Source organism: Molothrus aeneus, chromosome 7 (genome assembly GCF_037042795.1).
Source record: "Molothrus aeneus isolate 106 chromosome 7, BPBGC_Maene_1.0, whole genome shotgun sequence".
Lineage (NCBI taxonomy): Eukaryota > Metazoa > Chordata > Aves > Passeriformes > Icteridae > Molothrus > Molothrus aeneus.
Window position 1 is genome coordinate 21,955,307 of NC_089652.1, and position 16,815 is coordinate 21,972,121.

The window sequence follows — 16,815 nt, forward strand, 5'->3', positions numbered from 1 at the left end:
GACTGAATCCCTTGTAAGTCCTCTCTTTAGACAGGTAAAAGCATTCAGGAGCCTGGGATGTAAGATCTCTCTCACACTGTGCTACTTCACAGAATCAGGGCCAGGGCACATCTTGTGATAGAAATTATCCATGCATCAGACTGGGAAGTCATTTGTATAAACCCTTCCTGTCTAAAATCTTTTTTTGTAGATGATCTTAGTTTATAATTGGCCAAGTCAACTCAGCATTTAATTACTATGAGTAACTTCTTGTTAATTGGTCAATGCCTTGCGTAATAGGCATTACATAAAATCATAGTATACTATCACAATTTAATTATCCCCATCTTATAATATTTTGAGATATAAGGAAGCAGAACTGACAGCAGAAAGGGAATACTAAATGTTATGTAGTTGAACTTCACAAAGTATCAGTAAAATTTATTTCAAAATGAGATTTTTTTCCCTCTCTATGATAAGGTACCCCATCACTGCAGAAATTGTTAATCTAATACTGCTGATCTTGATCATTTGCAAGAATTATCCTTACAACTGCTACCATTCCAAGCCTTTTTTTTTTCCTTACTAATTACCTAGGATTGAATTATATCTTATTTAATGATACATGCATTATGTTCTATAATATTTTTGTAGTTCTATCCTTAATATGACTTAAGATTAAAGTTGCTTATGGCTTTGCTTATCAGAAAAAAAGTCTTTCAGGGTTAAAGCTTGTTGAATCTACTCCTCTCTCAGAATCTGAGACAAGCTAGAGTACCTGAAAATGCAGGATTTCAGAGTCTTTAAAGCTGTTTGTTTATAATAGGACACTAATATCTAAAACAAGAAAAATCTTATCTCCTGAGTCTTGGTTTTCACGAGCAAAGATACAAGAACAAATTGAAAATTAGATCTTTAGAAAATTATTTTCTATTTCATTAGTTTCTATTTCACTGCAGTTTAAAGGGCAAATCTCTTATCTGAGCCACAATCTATGTGGATGCTCTTTGTTCAGAGGGTCACATTCACATCATCTGTCATACCACCAACGAAAGCAACATCCACCAGGAAAATTAAGACTCCTCTGTACCCAGCGGCTGTGAATGTACCACATCAGGTTTTTCTCTTTTTCTCCAGGCTTTCACAGCCTGGACAGCAGAGGCATTTGGATAAGAAAACCCTCCAGTGGATCCTCCTCCCATGCACCACACTGATTTCAGTGACATGATCCTTTTCAGTCCATGTGTTGGGTGGAAGGCAAACAAGAACTGGGCTATTTTGACTCTCAGTGAAATATTATCAAAATGACCACATTAGTGGGCTGCTCCATGGGTGTCTGAAATGAAGGTTCTCTGGTCATCAACTGCTCAGTCTTGTCTATGCAGACAGGGAAAGGAACAACTCTGAAAGGCAGCATGCCATTTTGGGGTAACAAAATTAAAAAACACTATCAGTATAAGTGTTTTCTTACTGCATCTGTTCACCTTGAAACAATGACTAGCTATTTCAAACATAGGCTTTTGAAAAGTATATTTAGAAATGGGCAGAATATAATTCTGCATTTTAAAAAAGATGACTAGGAATAAATGGAGTTTGACATTTGATATACTACACTATTTAAATACACTATTTTAAATACAGACTAAATTTCAAATTCTAATATTTGGGACTTTAATGAAGACATTTTACATTCTTATTTGAATTTTTTTCTCATCTTGTCTCCCCAAAAACTACACAAAGTCAACTCATTTGGGTTCCAAGGTGACACCATTTTGAATTGGAAGACACAATCAAGGAAAAGGTTGGGGTCGGGGTCTTACCTTTGGGGAATCAGCTTCTAGAGTGATTAGGAAGGGGAGCTTATGACAGAAGTGTGATACAAAACAATTAAATAGAAAATAGTTACATTTTAAATTTATGGAAGCAGAGGAAAAAATTCTCTTAGAAAATCACACTATGCTTGAATTTAATATTTTCTTATTCCTGTCGTAACTCTGTAGCACAGATAAAATAATGTGTCTTCATTTTACTGGACTAAATTCTAAGATTCTTTAACTGTTTTGAGTACAAGTGAAGTAGGCAGAAAAATGTAAAGAAATAATGCAATCATAAAATTATTTTCACTCCAAATATTATTAGATTGCATTCAGAGTACTGGGTTCTTCATACAGCTATTTCCAGGGCAGTGATGATCACTTTTTTCTCAAGAGGAAAGAACAAAAGCAAGCAGAACAAATGCAATATCCAGGTGGAGGCTGGTGGTTCATTACACAAGCATCAGGCATGCTCAGCTTCATTTTCCACTGGAGCATAACTAAGTACCATGCAAATATTTGTGATTTATGTTTTTAAATAAATAGTGAATTTGTGTTTTGAGCTCAGAATATTACGACTGGACATAAGAAATAAAACTGCAAAATGCTAAAAATCTTTCTAATCCCTAGTAAAATACTATAATATTGGTTTGACATCAATATATAAAGTATAATGAAGTTTAAAAAAATTAAGACCTTTTAGAAGGAAAGCTTGACTCCTTATCTTTTGCATTCTCTGAGGATATCAACAATGTCTTCCACACAGCAGTTTTTGCCATTTCATCAGAAATGTTTATCACGGATGGGTCATCTCTAGACAAGAATGAAAGTAAATACACAATAAAACAATCAGCAATCAGTCTTGTTACTTATTAACTCAATAAAAATCCTTGAAAACTGATAGTGATGAGAATAAGTGCAATATAAGTTAAGAGACTATGTTAAACTTCAGAAGTCCTGAACAATTACTTAAATACTCTCTCAGAACATCTTAGCATCTTATAAAGTATTTTCTTCCTCCAACAGCAATTAATCACAGTAACATCAATAAAATTTATTGTGTCACTACCAACTAATAAAGAAGAGAAAAATAAAGAAGTGTGAAATTAACTACTGCCTAAGATCTCACAGCATGAAAGTGGCATCACTGGATTAAACACAATCCCAAAAGGTCCTACTTATGCTCTGAAACTCCACCTACTTTTAAAACTATTTTAAAAGCAATGAAAAGCCTTAACAAAATAAAATATTTAAGAAAAAAAATATTTTTATATTTAATTTAATAGAGCTAATAAAAATGCCCAAATTAAGCAAATCAGTAGTATTAAGTAGCACTTTGTAGCCATTATGCTCTTTGCTTTACCTGGACTGCTCCAAACATGCATTTATACACTTAAATGTTTTAAGGGGTTGCCTGTACATTATTCCTGACTTCATGGTTACTTAGCATTCAGTAAGCCCTCAGTAAACTTGCTGTTTGTTTTGGGGAACCACTTTAATCACCAGTATCTTGACTCTTGCTTTTAGCTACAGGACTGCAACCCTTACAGTACAGAGTTAGGTATTACCCAGGCAACTCTACCAATGTCAACACACAATGGAGACCAACAGAGATCACACTGCAAGATAAACTAAGCTACATATTGCTAATATAAATTACAACAAGAACGTATGGACAAAACAAGAAAATAACCAGACCATTAGTAGTGTGATGAGTTAAAAGGAATAGGCTGGGATTTTTCAGAGACAGTTACAAATCTCTTGATTTGCATTAGGAGACATTATGGTAACTGTGTTAAAGTATTAGAGAGAAGGCCACTCAGAGATGATGTTCCTATGAATGCACATTCACGCAGAGGTTTCTGTCACCAGATATTTCAAAACTTTTATTAAGAATTTATTTCTGAAAACTTTAAATTATATTCATTCCTTATGGACTAGCAACATGTATTATTACTATCTATAACATAGATGTTCATGCTTTTTTAGTTGTGTCAACCCTGCATTATGCTTTATCTACCCAGGACAGCTCTTGATTCACTCATTATCTTACATAACAGGATTGAATCAGAATGTTTTACAATGTAATACTGTAAGAACCTAGTTTTTCTGCAGCGTTTTCAAAATCCTTCCTGGATCCCTGCTTGCATCAGGGTGAAGGGTTTGACCTGCTCTACATCTTCCTTTTGCACTGTGCATGTCAGAAGCCAAAGCTCATTGTGAACAGTCTGATCCTGCAGTCCTGTCCAATGGAAGGCTTCCAGCTAGCGTGTCTTTTTACTAGGGAATGTGAGATCGTGTGGAAAGACTAGAAAAGAGCTGACCTTGTTAAATGCTGCAGTGTATGGTTCAGTATCTGTACCAAACATTCTCCTGATATTCAGTAAGAATTATGAATAAATATTGTGGCAAATTTACTTTATTTAATTGCAACTCACCTAAAAGAGGAAAGGTATATTTTACCTGTAATGTCCTTCTAGCGGTAACTGAACAGTCCCTTCCTCTTCCATTGCTAACATACTTTGCTCTTCCTGGAACAAAGGAATTTAGACATGAGACAGGATATGAAATTGTGAAAGGTAAAATTTCTGTACTTTAATCATCTTTCCATTTTCTTTAAGTATTTATTTGAAATTCTTAAAGTAAGATACTTTTCAACTTTTACTTAAATAGTTGACATTTAAAACCTTCTATTTTAAAAGTTGTATCTTCACTTAATGGTATTTTCCAATGCCAAATAGAGCATTGTTTTATAACAATAAAGAGGAGAATTATCAACAGTGAGTGAACAACTGTCTGGTGAATTTTAAATAACACTGATAACAGTATACATGCATTGATGTTTACATGCAAAAATTAGGGAAGATTATTTAAGTTTGTACACACAGTTTTAATACTGATAATACTGATTTTAATACTGATTTTTCAGTGAAAGGTAATGAAACAAGAGACCCAAAATTAGTTTTCACTTGAAGAGCATTAGGAGATAAGTCTACCAAAAACCATATGTAAAGTAATTACAAATTTAGCAAATCTGCCTTAGCAGGAGGGGAGAAGAATGGAGCAGCTCTCAAGTGCCATGTCCTGCCTGCAAGAACAAAGGAAAACAACCTCCAGAAGAGGATTCCCAATGTCCACACCCCTGGTCAGGATAAGCACAGCTAGGAGTTAACAAGCCTTGGCAGGAAGGTGACCATTAAATCCTGCTCTAAATTGTTGCAGTGTGTGTGTGAGCCCCACAGACACCCAGAGACCTCCACAGCTTCCTTCCCTTTATAACAGTTTCCCTTTGTAACAGTTTTCACCAGTGCCTGTCTGAACGCATGGGTTGGCTAAAAAAGAGAGTTTATCATTTTCTGGCAGATCACCAAAGCCCCACGTGCATCACAAACACTGGTTTTTGGTATTAGCAGCAAGAGCCAGTACAGTTTTCCAAAATAGTAGAATTTAAGTTCTCTCTGCTCAGAAATTTGTTTCTTCAATGCTTGATTATTATAACTATTTCAAAAGTCACAATATTTCTTTTCTTCAAATGTGAAAGTTCTTTATTCATTCTTGTCTCAGAAAGACTTAATTGATTAACATCAAAGTGGCTTCCAAAGGAGGTCTGTGAGGAGAAGGCACGTATCATATCCACTATAATGTACAAAGCCCTGAAAAAAACATGACCTAAAAATATAAAAACAACTTAAGTGATGAAATTAGGATCCAATCAAGTAAGTTTCAGATCCTGTCAACTACATTTCTGAATATTCTTGTGGGTAGAATACTTCTATTTTTAAAAGCTGTGTGATAGCAACTCTCCAATTAATTCCTTAGGCTACATGTCAGAAGTTTTTTATTACTAGTTAATTTTGTCATTTCCAGGCTTCACAGCTTCATAAGTTTTTGACAGTTGAACAGTTTTAATAATAGCTCTAAATATTTAGAAATGCCAAAATATGTAAAAATAACCTCTCAAAATAGACAGTGAATGAAATAAAGTAACGCCAGTAGATTTTCCCAGTTTTGTTTTCTGATGCTATCCTATCAAGCAAGGGAAGGAAAGTGACATATAAGCAAAACATAAGTATAACAAGGAATTCTTTCCAATAACCAGACCCACATGAAGAGAGCTACCTTGGTTACTTCTGGTTACTCTGAATTGTGATGACAACAGACACCGTGATGAAACATCTCTCTGGTCTGCTTTGATTCAAGGCAGAAAACAATGACTCACATATTTTAATTTCAGCCTGGTAGTTTTATAGGCACATACTAAATAGTAAATAATCATCTGGATTTTTTTCTTATAGGTAAAATCTTTCCCCCAAAATATATTCCATGACAGTATGTTGAATGTGTCAAGGAAATCAAAGGTAAGAGTTTACCAGGTTAAGGATGAGGCAGGGAGTTGTCAAAGGTCACAGAAGAATCAATCTTAAAAGCAGAGTAATCTAGTTTGTGTAGTTACCCATTCAAATTATTAGCTGATGTCCTATTTCTGCAAATAAAGCTACTAATGGGAAGCCTTAACACACATATTTCACTGGTCTTGGATCATGTCCCAGGGCATTCTTAAGGATAATTTTCAAGTTGATAAGGAATTATCTGAAAAGTATATTCTTTGAAATAGATTAGGAGTCCAGATCTGAAACAACCACCTGGGTGGTAATGCCACAGGATGCAAGTCTGAGCATTTGGTTAACGGGGTTAGCGGGGTCACTGACCTTTTCATTTCAAAGTGAATTGTTTCTGCAGGAGCAGAAGGACAGCTCTGGCCCAGAGTGTAACTGGGACACTGCACAGGGTCATGACATTGCTGAGAAAGGGCACAGTGTGATGCCTTGTGCCCTGTGTAAGGCTCAGAGGCAGCTGGAACATCCACACACCTTAAAATCTGCACTGCCTTCCTCAGCTTCTCCTGCAGGGATGAGACCCAGCCCAGTGCAGCGTCCAAGTGCCCCAGAGCTGGGATCTGAGGGCTTTCCTACAGGCATAGGTTCATCTCTGCACACCATTTGAGTGGGTCTCAGAAGCAATCCCCAGGAGTACTGTGGATAATATTTTATATGACAGTATGGCAGCCTAAGAATCTACATCCCCACCTAAGCCTATCAGATTTGTAACCTTAAAAGCACTCATGCAAAATATGACAACTGTATCAATTAGATAGAGTTGTCATATATGTCAAGTAGATAGATCAATTAACAGTATCAATTAGATACTGTTAACAAGTCTGCTTGGTACATGGAATGTGCCTTACAGAATTTTCTCTACATGTCTGAAGGAGAAATTGATAAATTGCTACAGACAAAGAAACCTGAAACCGTGACCTACCTCTTTCTCAGCATCTTCCAGTTTCTTTTTCTTGCTCTCAGGCATCAGATCATCTAACCAGCTGAGCTCCCGCTTGGTAAAAAAGAAATCCATGAGTTTTCGGACAAATACCAAAGCTAGGACCTGAAAAGATATTAATTTAAAGAATTAGGAAATTAAGTAAGTAAAACAGACAAATAGACTTGTAGAGGAATTCTTTCAAAAGTGACCAGTTTGTAGCTAGAATTTTATCCTTTAGTTTGAATAAGCTAACAGCTGCTATTTCTTTGTTCAAATGAAGTATGGTTTGAAGCATAACAATCACTGAGGTCAGTAAATATATTCTATTTCCTATTATCATCAGAGAAATCCCTTAAGCAGCAGATAAATAAACCATTATTTATCCCAAGACACAGAACTGTTAGGCTCCTCAGTTCAGTAAGCAGTCTTCCTTAATGAGTGAATGTTCTTTCTGTAACAGGATTTAGTAATATTCCTTAAATAAAAAATGTCAAATAAATCTTAGTATTTTTTCTTTAAGAGAAGAATTTTCCCTAAGAGAATATAAGTTGGGATATCCACACATAGGATTCAAAGCACAGGTTAAATGTCAAATTTTTCACTACTTAATACATTATAAATTTTCCTTGAACACAGAATCAAAGCAACATTATAATTAACTGTCCAAAATTATATTTTTCTTCAATAATAATTATCCACAAGTGAAAATAATTAGGAATTTTTAGAGGAAATAAAAAAATTCATACCATCATAGGAAAGACAATGGCAGCTCTTGAAACCTTTATAATCCAGAGAAGCACAAGACAACTCAGCTGAATTATAGTGAAGAGATGGACCTTTCTAAGAGGAACATGCCTTAGATAAATAAAATCTGGCTGGTGTTTTGCAGGCATCCAGAATAACTTTATCCTGTCAAAAAGCTGAAAGAGAAAATTTTACACGTTTGGATCAAAAGGAGGTGTAGGATCATCTATGCTGGCATTCACACACTGCCTAAGAGATCCTGAATATCCAAAGAATCTGGCTTGTTATTCTAAAGGCAAAAACTGCATCATTTCAGCAGCACAGAAGAGAGTCCCTCAGTAACAACCATAAGGCTTTAATCTAGGCTAGTCCAGCAGTGGCAAAGGACTTGTCTTCTCCCCACTGAGCCATCAGAGTAAGAACAAGAAACGTGTCACTTAAGCAGAGTTTAATTACTCAGTCATACTTCAGTGCCTTTCCATTTGAATACACATGTGCCTCCCCAGGTTGTATTGCAGGTGTGCTGAGACACTGAACTCTGCTGACTTACATTCTCTCCATTCTATACTGCAGGAAATACCCTGTTCTTTGGCCATCACACACATTGTTACTACACTGGGTGTTACACAAAAAGAAGGTGGTTATTTTGAAATCATGAACTCTTAACATCAGGCAAAGCCAGACTCCAGAGTGGTCTTGAATCAATTGTGACTCCAACTGAATGGAAGCTGGTTGATCCTGTTGGGCATGTGCACTGTCACACTTCTTTCCTAATACATCCTAGACTCCTTTTTCAACAACTGAGCTCTACCTCCTTTGGCACATAAAAAGCTGTTCATGGAGGGACCTCTGCAGTCTTTTATTTCCGGCAAATGAACAATTTTCTTTTACTTCACCAGACACTTTATCCCAGGCTGTTTTCTTCTCCATATTTCACTTTATTCACAAAACCAGAAAAAAAGGAATGAAAGCCAGAAAGCTGCTAGGAATGTCTGTGAGAGGTTCCTATTTTTCAGACCTATTTGGCTCCATACTGACCTGAGACATTTATGTCACGGCACAGTGATTATGGTGATACACCAATTCTCCCTGCATGGATGAGCCATACTATATTCACACAGCCTTCAACAATGACAAGATTTGGAAATTTTTATTGAGCATGTGCAAACTGCATTTTTTTAAAGGCTTATAATTTAGCCAGATTTGAGTATATTCCTTTTTCACAGAAACAGCAAAAAGCACATCCTCCCACAAAAGCCATCTTATCAAATCTTTATTCCTTATCCCAGCATGGAGGAGGAAGATAAGGAGGGGGATGCTATCACTTTTCCAAGTAAAAATAGCCAGATTTCAGCATGTCTTAAAAACACTCCTCAATAGCGTAGTGTACTTTCTCATACCCCTGTTCTGAGAAACAGCTGAACCATATTAAATTGAAATTATTTAAACCTCAGTAAAAGCCAAACTCCACTTCTGAGAGTATTAACCCAAAGGATAAGAGATAGGCAAAGTTATAAAAGAAGAGTCTCTGAATAGAGACCACCAGTCAAAAAAAATAATCCCAGTTTTGCCTATAAATGGAGGTAAGTTGCAACCAAATGTAATGAAAAAAAAATCAGAAATTTTCTTTGCTTTTTGTATTTGACCTTTTACACAGTGTAACTTGTGTTTTCACTGTGTGATTTCTCAATTGTCTCAGAAGGTGTGTTGATGCCTCGTGGGCTATAGGATTTGACACTGTGCCATTTCATGCTGCAGTCAGCCAGGAGAAAGAGAGCACAGCACAACCCCAACCTGAGTGCTGGAATGCCAGCTTTCTGCCAGCTACTCCTACTTGAGGCCACTGCAGGAATGCTGCCCTTCCACTGGACTTGACCCTTCACCCCTGAGGTGCTGTGGCTTGCAACAGCTCCCCCTCCCTGCCTGGAGTGTTTATCTGCACAGGGAAGACCTTCAAAATTTCACTTATGTTAGTTTTAGGGCAAGTTTGCCCTAAAGGCAAAGTTCAAGATAAATGTAGCCCTGCAAAGGAGCTTGAAAAGGCAGCATGCAAGCAAGAGAATGGGCAGGCAGCAGAGAGGCAAGAGCCCCTGATAGTTATTACTCAGTTTTTAGGCTCAGCAAAATTCTCTTGATAACAAGAGAGAACAGAAAAATCAGCACCCAAAAATAGGGGGTAAAACTGAACACATTACCTAAAGGGAATACTCTATTTAGAGAGAATCCATTTTCCTCTTAGGAAGTCACTTTCAAAAATTTAAGGTTGGCAACATTCCTTTAAGATTATACACAAAAGCTAATACAATAATATAAGAAGAATGGTAATTTTTTTTATAGAAATCATCATCAATAACACACTCATCATAAATCCATTTTACCTGAATTCCCTTTAGAGATGAAGCACCCATGTAAAGAAACACTCCATAGAGCACTGGCATAGGAATAAACTGCACAAACAAGCAGAGAAAGAGAAGAGCATATTAAATACTACTTAACAGTTTTAAACACTTCTAGAAAGACATTCAAAACCGTTGAAATACGAAGTGCCATATGCCTGCATTAATCAGACAAGTTGTAAATTCAGAGTCACTCAATTATAAATTAATAATGTTTCTCAGAGTATAAAGCAAAAGAAGAATCTGGCTCTGTAGTTTTATTTTCCTCTCATGGCCAGTTATTACAATATACTTAATTCCCTATTAATACAATTAACAGAACTACACAAAAAAATGAAAGCCTTAATTTATACTTAAATTCTTTACTTTAAAGACAGCTCAGAAAACTGTTCAAGAGACACAAAATACTTCTTACTGCTAAAAGTAATATTTGTCCTGTAAACATTTAAAAATGGGTGAATGATTCCATGGATGGAATGATTTTTAAAGAGACTATTTAAATGTTCAGGTTCACAGCATAAACTGTGTAAGCAAATGGGTATGTCCATAGAATCTGTTAGAAATACTAAATCACAAAATGCATGTTCTGTGTGTTTTTAAAGTGAAGGCTTTATGATATACTTAATAAAATACTGCTGGCAAGTACAATTTCTAAGGGCTTATTGCCCTCACTGCAACAATATTCAAGACTAAGTTCTGGTTTTATTAAAGCCAGTGCCAAAAATCTCACTGATTTCACAGAGGCCAGATAATTCTTTAAAAAGTACTACATGTATACAGGGTATTATATATGATTGCAACTAGACTAGACACCCTTTTTCAGGACACTGGTGAGCTGTCTTGAGTATGCAGGAAGCATGAGATAATTTTTCTGTTCATTTCCAAGAAACAAATCATAGAACTTCTCTTGCAACTGTGAAAATATTTTTAAATTACTTGGAAACCACAAAATGTTTTTAAATTATCTAAATAAATTTTAAATTGGTATAACGAGACTGCTTCATGGTAATTTGCCATGGGCCCAAAGTATTGACAAAGTGTGAATACAGCCCAATGGCAGAATTCCCTTTGACTTCAGTCAGGCCAGATTTTCATTACAAGTTTTTTATTTTAAAAATGCTAGGCACTTTATTAAGCAAAATTAGAATTCCACTTTAAACTCTCATTTTGTAACATTATGCTGGTTAGTAATGTGCCTGGAAAGAGCATTCATTAGATAATACAGTAACAACAGTGAACTGTTCAGTGCAGTATTCTTTAACTTTCCCTTACTTCCCCAAATTACCTTTAGAATACTTGTCAAAAAGACAGATGAGCCCATAAGGATAAAAATCATGAGCCCTGTGACTCTTTGCTCCCGGATTCCAAGAAATTTTGGCTGCTCCCCTGGAGCGGAGCACTCTGATTCCAGTTTTAAGCTGTTCACATGGGAAATGGAGAGCACAGTGGCTGCAACAAACCATGGCAATCCCATAATAGAGCACACACCAAGCATCACTGCCACCATGAGTAGGTCGAGGTGGTATCCACATCCTTTCTGTTAAGAAAAGTAAGGATGGAAAGGAGATGTAAAATGACATCTGAATTAAGGAGAATGCTCCTGGCAGGCATTCCTAATGAACAGCTAGAGACAACTGAAAATTTTGAGACTTGTAGGAAAAATAGAGCTTCCTTCTATGTGTTATCCAGGCTGGGTCAGTAGGGATGCAGACTGGTTATCTAAGGGGAATTCCTACTGGCTCACACTCAGTGCTCAATGTCACCAGAGTCCTTCCAGTTGTGAGTCAAATGTACCACAAATCCACTCTACAGTGGGCACCAAACAGCTTTCCTGCTTATAAAGTGGATACTGGTGAGACACTGGAAAATACATACATTTTCTGTTTTAACTAAGTGTCCTCTCTGGATAACAGTGAGTAGAACATCCAGCTGTGCTGCCAACTTCCCACTGCACTAATCAAAATAGACCTCCCCTCCATTCTTACAAAGAGATGGAAAAGTATGTATTTTTACTGGTCCCTACATAAAAATCCACAACATTTGCTAAGTCCCTTTATGCTAGAAGGGGCCATAAAACCACAGTGTTCCTTCTAAAGTTTTTTAAGATGGTAAGCACATGTTATACATTTTCAGTAACATACTTTCAATCTTAGATAAGAACAGATAGCTAGAAAATAAGATACATTAAATTAAAATATAAAATCTATTAAATTAAAACATTAAAATTAAACTTTAAAAATTTAAATTAAAATATAAAAACTGCTTTGATGGTTTCCTTATTCAAACATAGCATCATAATATCCATAGGAAAAGTCAATATAAAACCTTTGGGTTTGGATCACTTCTGTAGTGGTCAAATGCTACATAAATTTACCAACAGGTAGATAATGGTTTGCTTTCAAGCATAAAACCCTTTGGTCGAATCTTAGATAAACCCTCCAATGACTGCCTTCACTTGAAAAAGAAAAATGCATCAAGCTTGGTTCTATAGATATCTGTTACCATAGCTGAACCATAGCTGAGTGGGATATTTCACTTCAATTTTAGCAAGTATCCAGTACATCCTCACAGCTGCAAGCCGCAGCTGAGGCTATTTTCTTTTAAAAAGTCAGGTAGTTAGCCATCTCCACAAAACTTTGCAATATGGCAACAAATCCAGTGTCATGGTCTGATGAAACAGTGATGTTCATGCAAACAATGTGAATATGTTGAACCATAATTTTGCCTGTAAACCCATGCAAATGCCTTTTGACATAAAAAAAGTAACTAAACTAAACTTGGAAGGGTTTGCTACAGAGACTGCCAAAAGCTGAAATGTGCACTATCCAGAATTTGCTATGGGAAGTATAAAAAAAGAGGGGAAAATGAGTTGGAAGCAAACAAATCATTTCTTTATGAAGACAACTTTTACTTCTAAAATGGGAAGCGTCTGGGTTTATGAAAATGTAAGCCATATATCAAAATGAAAATGCCATCTTATTTGCTTACATTATTTAAAAAGGGGGAAAAGTAAAGAAAATGAAGAGAATCAACTTTAGCAACCTTCCCTCACTCCCCAAAAATGCTTATGAGTCTTATCTCCAAGACACATCTTGACAAACTCAGAGATGTGTCAAACACAGATATTAGTTACAGGCACAATGCACTCAAAGAAAGAGTTTAATTCTAAATCCTAACAGAGACACCTTTTTTTACCTTCTGACACATTTATGAGGAATGTATCTGCTAATGCATACAGAAACCGAGAGCATTTCCTCACATTCATACATGATCTGAGGAACCTGACATATGGGAAGAAAAGGAAGCATAGCAACAGGTGATGCTACACCAGACCCCAGCAAAACTAAAACGCAGCAAGACAAGGGGGCAGCCAGGAGGACCATCTGACTCCCAGATGCCAGTGCTGAAAAAACACATTCCAAAGCTTGGCAGCAAATTCCTGCATCTGTCAAGTTAACCACATGCAATGCTATGGATTGACATGAAGAGCCAGGCTGACAAAGAGGGCAAAAAAAGAACATATCAAATGTCACAATCATCCAAGAAGAGGCAATGCAAAGTGAAGGTTGCAAATGCATTTGCTAAAGCAACTTGGGATTGGATTGCTGCTTATTAAAAGTATGTCAAAAAAAAGCCTAAGCTTGCTGCATATACATGTACAGAAACCTGCTGCTAGATTTTGCCCAACAGTTTTTCAGAGGGGTGATGTCCCTTTTTCTCTCTCCATCTGTAGGCAACTAAAGTGTTAGAGAACAGAGCAGGAAGTTGTCCTATGTTGTTTTAAGAACCCATTGTGCCTCTAAGGCTCAGTTTTATTCTTCTCCCTTCTTTAACATAGGAAGGGCATTAAAAAAAAGGATAGGTAGAACCACAGAAAGGATGAAGAGAAGGAAAAAAAATCTTTTATTATGAAATAACCCCTGAGTAGTTTTTAAAAATCCATCCAGTAGAACAACACTGTCAATACCTGAGGAGGCAATTAATATTGTGGTATTTAAGGAGATTATTAACTTGAAGTCATTTTTTTAGTGAATGAATCCTACTTCTACTAAAGCACAGAAGGCAGCACTTTTTAAACTCAGAATCTGTATTCCAAATAATATTCATAAAGTCCTCTGTAAGGCAGTGGATCACTGACACAGGGCACAGGTACCACACAGACCAACAAAGAAAAAAGCATAAAAATTTAAAGGAGTTCTATATAATATATAACAAACTAGCATACTAAAGTAGATGGATGCACATTACATAATCTGAAGCAGAAAACAACAGTGAAAGTATAAATTTTGACTGAATACCTTTAGTTTGTGTTCTTTTCTATTGATAATGACAGCTGTGATCTGTTGGTCCATAAAGATAAGGATAGTACAAAGCAAGGCTGGAATTACAGCAGCTATCACTGTCCACCAAGGATTAGGCCCCAAAGGAGTAATAAACCAGCCACGATCATCTCTGGTGGGCTACAAAAACAGTCATGCATGGCCAGTCAGAACTGTAAGGATTATTCACATTTCAATTTCACAAGAATACAAACAAAACCTTATTAGGATATGACTTCCTCTAAAACCAACCTATATAGAGCACTAAAAAACATGCTAGACTTCCTTTGATGCCAAGCCAAGAAATTACATATAATAAAATATATAATAAAATCATCTGGATTATTAAAGACTTGGTTGCACTTGATACAGTAAACCCAAAATTTGGAGGAAGCCCCAGAACATTACAATAGTTTAGAATTTGGGTGATTCAAGTCCTGTTAATTTCTACAGAGGAAATAAACATTAAGAAGCATGAAAGACCCTGATGGGAGAGGTTCACTTACATGATCCATAAATCAGAGAGGTTGCATATTTACTTGTGAACACAAAAATTTTAAAATACAATCACTACTCCCCGATAATGATAACAAACAATTATAAACCCATCAGAGTAGATTACTTTGCGAGATGATAAAGCAGTGCAATTTATTAACAACTTACCTTAAAAGCATTTGGAACCTGAAGTTTTGGTGATGGAATTCCAATGGCATAGTCAATTAAAACCATGGACAAAATAGTGAGAAAGACAGCAAAGTCGCTGACAACAGAGCGTACCTGTGATTATTGAGAGAAATTACAATTTTAACTAAAACATTCAGCTATGACTTAAGATTTTTCTTCACAGTTTTAGTACAGCTTACAGTTTTAGCTTACAGGTAAAACCATGCTTATTCTGATATGAGTTTATAACAGAGGAAAGATGCCCTGTCTACTTCACCAGCTGTTAACTGAATTTGCAATGCAGAGGGAATTCATACTTGGACATGACTAATGGCAACTTTGGAATTGGAATAAGGGCACACACCTTTGTTGGGAAGTACCGGCTGGTTTTGAACTGCTTCAGAGTGGATGAGAGCGTTACTGTGGAGAAGAACAGGATGACAGACCAGAAGAGGACGTCTGGAACATAAGGGCCATGATGACCACAGGCTCGCCCAACAAACTCGCCATGAAACTTTTTACATTCCTATCAGGGAGAGAAAAACAGTGTTGTTCTAAAAATTATCCATGCTTACACTAACATTTTCTTCCCAATTTCTTCCCTAATTTGTATTACTAGAAATAGTAAAACAATTTCTAGATATTTATTCTTTTAAAACTTAAAACTCACTATGTGTGTATCTAGTCTGCATGTAAAATTCCCAAAGGAATCTCTTTTTTAGCCATATTAAATGATGAAGTCGCTAAGACATACCATAAATAAAGTCATTAACATAAAAACAGGGTTTTGTCAAACTCAGAAAGTACACTGATTTATTTTCTGTGTACAAATACAGATTTACACTTACAAACGCTCTCCAAATGTGGAAAGCAAAGTTCAAAAGGCACAAAGAGAAAGTCTGCTCCTGGTGCATTCTCAAGAACTGCTTTTTTGTCTTCCCTTCACAGCCCCAGCAATTGAAGAAGCTATTTAGGACGCGTGGCATTGGCCTAAAAGAAGCCCAATACATTTAATACCACACGGGGGCAGCACATCCTGCAAATTATCTCTCTCTGACAACAAGAGCTGATAAAATGCCCGAAAACCCTAAACCTTTAAGATCAATTATATTTAATATACTTTTTTATCAATATGCAGATACAGTAGAAAGCATTTCCAGTACTTCTCCACTACTGCCCTTGGTCATCTAAAATCATAAAGAGTAGCTCTAGAAATGTGAGCTACAAGCTCTGGACTCACAATCCTTTCCTTCTCCTTTCCAATCCCTCCACACTTATTAAGAAAAATTAAATGCAGCACCCATGAAATCAGGGATTCCAGAAAGAAATATCCTGCCAGATCAGGATCTTTTTGTATTAAATCAAGTGTGTCATTGGCGCATCACACTCACTGCGCAATTATCCTGATATGGGAAACTCTGGCTTTGAAAAAAGATTGTCTTGGAAAAAAACACAATTGCTATTTGATGACTGTGAGACAAAAGAGCACAAGAGTAGTAAACTTGGGATGAAGTTCATCATATGCCTCTTGAAGAGATTTTGTCAAAATCCTCTTCACATTTGTCCAAAATCCTCTTATAA

The 16,815-nt window shown here is 36.3% G+C and overlaps 1 protein-coding gene across 7 annotated transcripts in view; it reads right to left on the reverse strand.

Annotated features, from left to right (window-relative positions):
* The window catches only part of SLC4A10 (solute carrier family 4 member 10), a 146,578-nt gene that overhangs the window by 4,262 nt on the left and 125,501 nt on the right, over positions 1-16,815 (reverse strand). For all 7 annotated transcript variants that reach the window (XM_066554075.1, XM_066554077.1, XM_066554074.1 and 4 more), the window contains 9 exons: positions 15,599-15,760; positions 15,235-15,348; positions 14,551-14,712; positions 11,538-11,789; positions 10,235-10,303; positions 7,859-8,032; positions 7,113-7,235; positions 4,257-4,324; positions 2,490-2,606 (listed from right to left, as the gene is read on the reverse strand). In XM_066554075.1, the coding sequence (XP_066410172.1) occupies positions 2,490-2,606; positions 4,257-4,324; positions 7,113-7,235; positions 7,859-8,032; positions 10,235-10,303; positions 11,538-11,789; positions 14,551-14,712; positions 15,235-15,348; positions 15,599-15,760 (1,241 nt within the window). The remainder of the gene's footprint in view (positions 1-2,489; positions 2,607-4,256; positions 4,325-7,112; positions 7,236-7,858; positions 8,033-10,234; positions 10,304-11,537; positions 11,790-14,550; positions 14,713-15,234; positions 15,349-15,598; positions 15,761-16,815) is intronic.